At 39.7% G+C, this 9667-nt stretch overlaps 1 protein-coding gene across 1 annotated transcript in view; it reads right to left on the bottom strand.

Annotated features, from left to right (window-relative positions):
• Fbxo15 (F-box protein 15) overlaps nt 1-9667 on the bottom strand; it is a 40232-nt gene that overhangs the window by 1813 nt on the left and 28752 nt on the right. The window contains exon 9 of the mRNA XM_028768933.1: nt 3508-3632. Coding sequence (XP_028624766.1) covers nt 3508-3632 — 125 coding nt within the window. The remainder of the gene's footprint in view (nt 1-3507; nt 3633-9667) is intronic.

The raw sequence follows: 9667 nt of genomic DNA, 5'->3' as shown, positions 1-9667 counted from the left end.
GAAGAGCTCAGGAGGAGAGAGAGTAGATGAGAAAAGAGATGGGGAAGGGAGGAGAGGGGGGAGGGGAGGGGAGGGAAGACAGATACAGACACCCAAAAAGAAACAAAGCTCCCAGAGTTTAAGAGTGACCTTGTTCTCTCTTCACTTAGTGGGCAGAACTCTCTATCGTACCTTTGTCAGGGCCTTATCTCCTGCTTACACTTCTGACTCATCCTCTTCCTAAGGTCTCTAAGCACAGTGACTATTCGTTAGGTCTCCTCCATCTTGGCAATTTTTATGACTGTTTATCATTCTTTGCTTCAAATACTACCTTCCCAGTGCTTCCAGAACCACCTATAACTTCTACCAGACCCTACACTAGTCATCCTCACAGCTTGACCTAAAGCAATAGTTTTATTATATATAATCACTTTCTCCCTAGATAGAATTTGTCTACACCTACAACTCAAATAATAATCTAGGAGTCCATGACTTACAAAGTGTACCTCCAGGCTGAACCTCCTTCAAGGTTCAGGAATTACATATCCAAGGCCTTACTCAACACCTTGGATGACCTAGAGGTCAATCAAGTTTGGTGCGACTTACTCAGACCTATGATCACCCCAGCAGAACTGACTAGAATTGCACCTTGGGCTGTGGAGTGGCATCGCTGAGCATCAGCTGTATCTGAAGTCTGGCGCCATCCTTGTTCCTCTTGCCCTAACCACCTACCTGCAGCCCACCACTAATCCTGCATGGTCTGGATTAAAATCAAACTAATGTCAAGCTCCATGTAGATTCCTAAGCCTAGGCTACAGAGAAAGACCCTGTCTCAAAAAAGAAGTCACATATGATTACTAAAATAGAAATACAAGACAGTCTCTTTGCCTGGGAACTGTAGATACAGCCCTCTAATGTATAAAGCATCCCTCTGGATAAAGTGTGTCATCCAAATCTGATTCTGTTAAAAGAACAAAGGAATGCTTTGTTGCACTGCTTTCTTTGAAGTGACTTGATGGTCTGGGCTTCTGTTCCCATCAGGAAATACTGGTCTCCTAGAGTTTGGGAGTAAGAGGAGCTAACACTTGCTGGCCTGGTAATGATGCAGTGGGGAGCATCCTCTGGAGTAGATGTTCAACAGGAAGTCATATCATATATTTTACAGATGCTGTACTGGCTGAGGAGAGTGCTCTACAGTCACTCACTGTGCTTCTTGTTCAGTGGTGTGGGACATCCAGGTCCTGTGTCAAGTAGCTTTACTGCAGAGTTCAGTATAATTCACAATGACATACTCCCTAATCTGTCTCCATTCCTATCAGACTCTCTCGACTGATGGATTTCTTTTGGCAATCCTTCTCTTTTCATGCCTTTCCTTCATGCCTTGTCGTTAGAAAGCTGTGTCTACAATTTCAAGGCAAAGAATGATCTTGTATTTCTATTTCAATAGGCAGATGTGATTAAGAATTATCTTTTTTTCATCAGACAGGGACTTACTCTATTACATAGGCTAGCCTTGTATTGGTTGTAATCTTCCTGCCTTAGTTTCTCCAGTGGCATGAGTAAGCATATCCACCTAAAACCCTATTCTGCTTTATGCCTATTCTTCAAACAAAACAGAGGCTAAGTCCCTGAAAGCCAATTTCTTAAGCTGCATTCTACTGTTTCCTATGCTTATGGTGATGAGATTCCTAGAGGGAAATTCCTGAGCTATACAGCAAACACATGGAACACGGTATCTCTCACTTAGGTACTTTTCTTTGGGAACTCCAAGGATAAATTAGTCATAAAATATAAACCCAGCTCCATGCGTAAATGCACATGCAGATCCACACACCCTCCAACTCAGGAGACAACAAACTCTTTACTGGTAAGAAAAGGTATTATTGGAGGAGAAACTGCCCAGGGACAGGTCATCCACCCCCTGGTTCAAAGACTCAGAATCCTGCCTTTAGATAGATCAACCTATAGAAACTTTCCCCCAGGCTCCCTGGAGGGTCAAGCTCTGTAGCCTCTGTGAAAAATGCTGTGGAAGTCCCCAGAAAACTTGTTGCTAAAGGACAAGTCTTCCTTAAACGCAGTTACAGGGGAGATATTGTTTCCAATACTAGAGCTAGGATAAATCTTTGTCTCTTGGTATAATTACTATACTTCCCTTTTTAATCCCAGAGAGAAATAAATACCTGCTTTGATCTTGCTCTGTATAGAAAATAAAAACAAAGTAACTTTTAAAATTATCCTGACTCTTTAAGCTTGTTATATTTATATTCTGTCTTCCCTGGTCTTCAAGGTCTATTTTTAAGCTTAATATTTTATCATAATATGTGTTTTAAATTCACGGTCACTTCAGTCTATCATAAAAAAAATATAAGGCCATACCAGGATAAATAACAAATCTCAAATGGTTCAAAAGATCAGGTTCCAAAGCAGCCCAGCCCTTGGTCTTAGTCATTGTCATTAGAGCTCTGCTCAAATGTCCACGCCAAAGGGCAAAATGAGCACAGTACAAGATGTTGTCTCCAGGTACAGCCACACCTGTGGTTCCCAGATTCCACTCATCCCATTCAGTAAAGAGAACCCAGGGTAACCACACAAGAGCATGGAACCATGGGCGATCTCTCCTAACTTCTCTTCCCTCTCTCTTTGACAATTCCCAATACTAAACCAACTCTCCCCTCCATATGGTTACTTTTATTTAGCTGCTCAAGAAGAGCCTAGGAATTAGAGTAGGAACTTTAAAACAGCCTTCAAATAGGTGAAAATGCTGCCCACAAATGCTATTTGCCTAGACCAACCTTTGGCTCCAAGCTCTCTACATGGGACAGATTGACTGTGTGAGGGAATGGAGAGCTATTCAAACACTGCTACAGTCTACCTAAACATTCTACTCCAATACTTTCCATGGAGAACAAAGAGATTTGTTATGGTATGAATGAGAATGGCCCCCATAAGATCAGATGCTTGGATGCTTGGTTCCCAGTTAGTAGAACTGGTTGGGAATGATTTGGAGATGTGACCTTGTTGGAGGAGGTGTGATCTTGTTGAAGTAGGTGTGAACTGGGAGTGGGCTTTGCGGTTTCAAAAGCATATACCAAACCTAGTATCTCCTTCTCTGTCTGTCTCTTTGTCTCTCTTTGTCTCCCTTTAACTCCCTTCTGCCTGCTACTTGTGAATCAGAATGCACACTCTCAGATACTGTTCACTGATACTGATACAGATACAGACTATGCCTGTCTGCTTTTCTGCCATGATGGTCATGTACTAACCCTCTAGAACTATAAATAAGCCCCAAATTAAAAGCTTCCTTCTATAAGAGTTGCCTTGGTCATGGTGTCTCTTCACCACAGTAGAACCATAACTAAGGCAAAATATTAAATAAACACTTAATGAAAATCTCACTCTGCTAAAAGAATTCAAAGATCTACAGAAACCAGAATACTTTTAAGACAGGTTATATCTATACATCAACAGACAGTTTCTTTTTTTTTAATTACACAAACAATTACGTGAAAAAAAATATTTTGTTTTTACCTCAATAAAGCCATCAAAAATATTAGTTCTCCATGCAAGGCCAACTTTTCCAATGAGAGGTAGGTGTTCTCTGTTATTTTTTAAACTTATCGCCTGGAACTTCACATATCCATTCTCAATGTACTCTGAAATGATTTAAGGTTAGTTTAATTATATTTCAATGCAGGACAAAAAAAGAATCTTCAGTCAGGCTACTCCCAGAGGGATGCCACATATTGCAAAGTTCTACTTACTGACAACACAGTATATTCTATCATGAGGCCCAAGTTGTGAACCTTTGTCCCAGAGACTGGAAAATGGGTGTGGGTTCTAGGGAAATTGTCAAATGAACCAGAAGATGGCTGAGGAGACAGTTAAGTACCATGGGACCCTTATTTGGATTTGAGTTTTATACACACACACACACACACACACACACACACACACACACACACACACCACTTGGCAACCTAGTTGTTTTCCCTGCACAAACTTTGCACACACTCCCCTGTCCAAACAATGCATCCAGCAACCTCAAAACCCTCTCAGCCATTTAGCCCATACATTGCTGCCCATACTCTAAATAATACTATATTTCCCCATCCTGGTAAAAATCACATTTGAACAGTTCCTATTCAAGTGTACTCCCAATGCATCCAGGAATAAAGACCAGAAAGGTCAATCCAGCCTGAACTGCTTTTAGATTCATGCACAATAAGACAAAATTATGTCCTTTAGTAACTTCTTAGGGTGAACATAAAATCATTGTGTGGATAATGAATGTATGAACTATCAATAAAAACAGAAAACCACTCTCACTACACTCACTATACAGACTATTAACATCTGCAGCTGTATGGATCAAGCCAGAGCATAAGAACCAGGACACCATAGAGAACAGGAAAACACTAGAAGCAAAAAGCAGAAACTGTGAGCCTATTTATACAATGCACTAAATATGAAACCAATTTGTGGTGGGGCAATAAAAAGAGTCTCTGACAGAAAAGAAATAAATCACAGAACAGAAGCCACTGTGAGCAGCTATGTCAGCCTCACCCTGTATTAGCCACACTTGCCGTGCAGCTGTGATTGATGGGCCCCAACAATTTAATCTTTCAGAACTTCAGCATTTACCTGTATGGATGTCAGAACTCTGCAATCTACCTTTGCCTTTCCTTTCTAAGCCTCTACTGCACCCTGGCATTTCATTACATGCAAGGTCTTTTGCATTCCAAGATCTGTCTTGTCAAAACCAACACTCTTTAGAAGTAAAAGGTTATGTCTTCGGTGGCATATTGACAACATATTAATGACACATTTTCACCTATAATTAAGGACATATTTCTGCTTCAGAAATAAATGGAACATAAAAAAAGGTGAAATACAGCCGGGCGGTCGAGGCGCACACCTTTAATCCCAGCACTTGGGAGGCAGAGGCAGGTGGATTTCTGACTTTGAGGCCAGCCTGGTCTACAGAGTGAGTTCCAGGACAGCCAGGGCTACACAGAGAAACCCTGTCTTGAAAAACCAAAAAAAGGTGGAATATAAAGAGGGTGGAAGGATCAATTTATTGGTAATTGACTTTTCTAATGAACACAAGAAGCAAAAGGTCAAAGTAGATTAGATGGACTCTAGGCAGGAATCACAGGAGTTGCTCAATAAGAGGAAACGAACTCAAGATTTCACCCAAGAACCAAACTTAGTAACACAGAACCACATAGAAACAGTAATCGTAAACACCTCTCACAGAATAAACTCAAAGCTAGTTGGCATGTAATATTAACCAGTGTTGACCAGGCCACACATACTAGAAAGGAGCAATCAATAACACAATTGTATAATCAATGGTCCTAATGATCAAACAAACTTGGTCAGAACGATGTCTTCAAGAAAGAGTATCTTTAGCATGCCTTGCTCCCTATTAGGTGTCTAACATAAACACCCCAAGGCATATGCATGGTTTTTCTACACTTTTTTCCCTTCTTAGCAAATTATTGACACCTTTATTATTTTCCAAACCCCCTAAAGAAACTTAAATACCTAAGCTCAGTTAGAGATGGTAAAATCTGAAGACAGGTCTCCAGACACAGTAGGGTCAGGAATGGTCCCGCCTGGTCCTTTTTGTTACAAGTAAGGCTATACCACAGAATATACTAAAAGAACAACCTCCACTCTCTGTACCAGCTGGCACAGTGACATGACAGTGTCAGTCAAACCTGCTGACATCTTTTGAGTCAATATGTGATCTCTACATATGTCCTATAAACTGGGCCTACACAGAAAGATACATACACATGCAACAGGACAATCAACTGCAGGTTAAAGAGAAAATAAATGTACTTACCATTGGTTAATTCAATAGGGTCTGGAGATTGCTTTTTTAAATTGCTACACCTAAGGGTTCCAGCTAACATTTCCCTACCTCTCCAGTTCTATTTTCCATGGCTTTGGTCCAATTCCATATCAATCAAGCCCAGTCCACCTGAGTATAATTTATTTTTCTAGACAAGTTTTCCCTCAGAAGGTTAGGGGAAAATACACAGGTAGTTTGGACTCCTGTTCTTGCTTAGGATACTCTTATATTCACAACTGCGACAAGTCAAGATGGTGGGGCAGCAGGGTAAGAGAAGCAGCACTTGGCTATCGAGGATCCACTTCATGTGGCTCTACACTGAGTCAGGGTGAATTCAGGACAGAGCCAAAGAGACGGACTGAGAAATGTAAAAGGAACCTCAGACATAGGACCTGACAGCCAGGGAAGAAAGCTAACTAGGAATGAGACTCACCATGACAAATCAGGGCAGGAGACATGCCGGCCAGACACATCCTGTCCCATGACAGACATCAATGGGCCTGCATCAAAGCACACTTGAACTAAGATGTACCTCCGAATCTCTTCAACAGTATTAAATGATTTTGTCAAGCTATGTTAGCTTTTGTAGCTTTTAATAAAATTTAAAAATTTTTAATACAAAGAAAATTACCTGGCACAGAAGTTGGCATTTTTCTTCTAAAATAATTTTTGACACGGAAAGCAAAGTAAAATTTTTAAGTAGAAAGGGAAGTCATAGGGAAGCTGATTTGAGGCAATGAAAGAGACAAGAAAAAAATGGCTAAATAAAGGTCTCAAGCAGGCAAGAGTGGCTATATATAGGAGAAAAAATTGGAAAGTTCATTTTAGAAAGAAGTGGGACATCTTTTCCTCTGAAACAGGAAAGGCAGGACTGAGAAAGGCTGTGACAGACAAGTGAAGGTGTGCTGGCCAAGGAGTGCAGGAAGCTCAGCAGAAGGGGATGGGAGTCAGTGCGGGTGAGGGAGATGCTGGATCCTCTAGGAAAACCTTATTCAAAACATAAAGGGCAACTAGGAACTGATTGAAAGATTTCTAATAGCAAGAAGGTACACCATCAGCATCACAGTCCTGGGTGAGAGACTGACAAGGCCAATGCAACAGGGAAAACATGAGCAACAAAGAAAGGTCTCTGTCATGTCTAGACAGGTATGTCACTGTGCTAAGTATCCAAGAAATTTCAGCTAGAAAAGACCAAAGAGCCAGAAAGAGCAGATACCCAAATAATGTATTAGCACAGAAAAAGTGGGACCACTGACAGTTGAGACGTTTGTAATCCAAGGCAAGAGAGGCTATAAACTCAACATACTGGAGATCGACAAACAGCAAGTAAACTCACACCATGGAAAAATTAGAAAACCTATTATTTACAATCTTTACACTTAGGTTCTCTAAATTGTTTTAGGTGAGACATCTCATTTCCATAACTGCCTTACAAAGTATCTTACTATTTAAAATAGCATATTGAAACAAATTTCCTTGACAAAAAATAAAGTTCAAAGAATTCAAGTCACAAGAAAGAGTAAATGAAAAGCTGCGGTTAAATCTGGATCAGCAACTAAAGCCAGCATCATACGTGGCAGGCAGGTCCCATAAAGGGATACAGTTTCTGTAGTCCCAAAGGACCAGACTGAATGCTCTCTTGTGGCCATTTTGAGAATAGTAATTTTACAACAGGCCATACAAACTATAGACCTGTGCTCAATAGCTAGGCTCTGTCTCCTCTGAGTAAGCCCTGACATAAGCAGCAATCACTGCAAAGCTTAGATCTCATTCGTATTAGAAATACAGAACAGACAAATGTGCTATGTACTCCTAATGAAGATGCCATAGAGCAGTGCCTGCTCTAAGCTTTCTAAACAATCACCACCCAGAAAGGACAACACTGTTTCAGGTACCTCACGTGTCATGATAAATGCTTACTGAGTACAACCTGACCTAGAAACTTAGCAAGCAATTAATATCAGGGACAGAAGGAATGAAAAAGACATCTATTTTTAGAATCATAGCCACAAAAATAAGATAATATGATATATGCACAATATCTACAAAGGAAAAACACTTCAAAAGAATTCACTCTCAGCTGTTGTAGAGTCTACTCTTGGTACAAGGAAAACAGAGAATTTGTAACTTTAATAACCTCCTTGAATTCTCTGAAGTTGTCTGTGGTGTCTTATAGACTAAGCCCAAAATGCTTAACATAGTGTTTTAATAAAAAGCATGTCACAATATCTATGTAGATACTTAACAAACCTAGTAAGTAGAAAAGGGAAACACTATCCCAAAGAGCTTATTCATAACAGCAACACAAAAATAAAATGTTCACAAGTAGAGAAAATCAGTGGATCAATATAAAAATGTTTTCCAGTGAGGTAGTGTGATGAATTGTGGCATCTGGAATGAGGTAAAATGCAGTGAGCTGGGCACTCTTGTGAAGGATTTTTTTATCCGACTATCCACAGCAGGATGACCCATCCTACTTAAATCTAAGTGGACTTTGTGCTGAAAACCCAGATAAACAGATGACAACAGTTCTCAACCTGTGGGTTGGGACCCCTTTAGGGAGGTCTAAAGACTCTGGTCTTCCACCAGAGTCACCTTAAACCATTGAAAGAACAGGTGTTAATATTACAATTCAGAACAGCAGAAAAATTACAGTTGTAAAGCAGCAATGAAAATAATTTTATGGTTGGGGTCACCACCACATGAGGAACATGTATTAGGAAGGTTGAGAACCACTGTTGCTATGGCATTCCTTTTGTTATTGATTTTCCAGGATTCCAACACAGACTGAGGACCAGCAGCTCTCCAGGAATTCTCTAGGCCTTCACCTCCAGGTTACAATTACTGCAACATTCAGCTTTATGGTCTGAACTACCAGATTCTCAGACTCTCCAATGTGAAACAACTACTGCTGGACTTCCCATAGAACATCTGCAAACCAATATAATGAATACCCTTTATTGTGTTTCTATATCCATTCTATTCATTCTGTTCCTTTAGAGAAGCTTAATAGAGATTATACAGTAAAACCTAAATAAAGAAATATGTGTAAAATCTAAATAAAAACAAAGTATATTTGAACTGGGAATACACATACTATACTAAGCAATGGAGTGCTTGCCAGGTATGGATCCAATCTTAATAAAATCTTAACTCCTTCTAGATTAATGTACAAATTCAACAGATCTCTGATAAAATTCTGCAAAATATTTGGTAATCTGACCAATGAGTAAATAGGTAATAATAAGTGCCTATTTTTAAGTAGGGTAGGGGACATACATTTTCATAACACAATAAATAAATGAACTACTGCTTCCCTGCCGGAGGCAATCACCCTGAGAGGCAGGGTGACTACTGAAGAGAAGCAATTATTCAATAGTAAATAAGGCTAGTGTATGTCTTAATTAGAATGTCAGATATTCTATAAAAAAAAACTTTAGAAAAATATTTTAAAACTTTACTTTCAACTGAAAACCTATCTATAGATAATAAACTAGAAGGCAAAAGACAAAATAGAGGAACTATTTGTAACAAATATATGCAAACAAGTCAAAGCATTTAAAATAATAGAATCAAACCCAGGGAATGAATACCACTGGAGAAGAAACATGAAAACAAACCATCATGGACAAGAAAAATTTGTTATCTCAGGAGCCTTGCCACTTCTTACAGTTAGTATCAGAGGGGAAAAACAACAACAACAACAATTCTCCCAGTAGGAAAATAGCCAAAGTTTTAGCATAGCTCAATCTGTCCAGGGCAAAGAATAGATCAACTACAGCCTCCTTGAGATCCGAATAGTTGATGGAGAAGAACTAAGAGGCACAG

The sequence above is a fragment of the Grammomys surdaster genome, unplaced genomic scaffold (assembly GCF_004785775.1).
Source record: "Grammomys surdaster isolate TR1022 unplaced genomic scaffold, NIH_TR_1.0 189, whole genome shotgun sequence".
NCBI classification, from domain to species: Eukaryota; Metazoa; Chordata; class Mammalia; order Rodentia; family Muridae; genus Grammomys; species Grammomys surdaster.
Note: the sequence above shows the minus strand (reverse complement) of the source record. Positions and strands in the feature narration are given on the sequence as shown.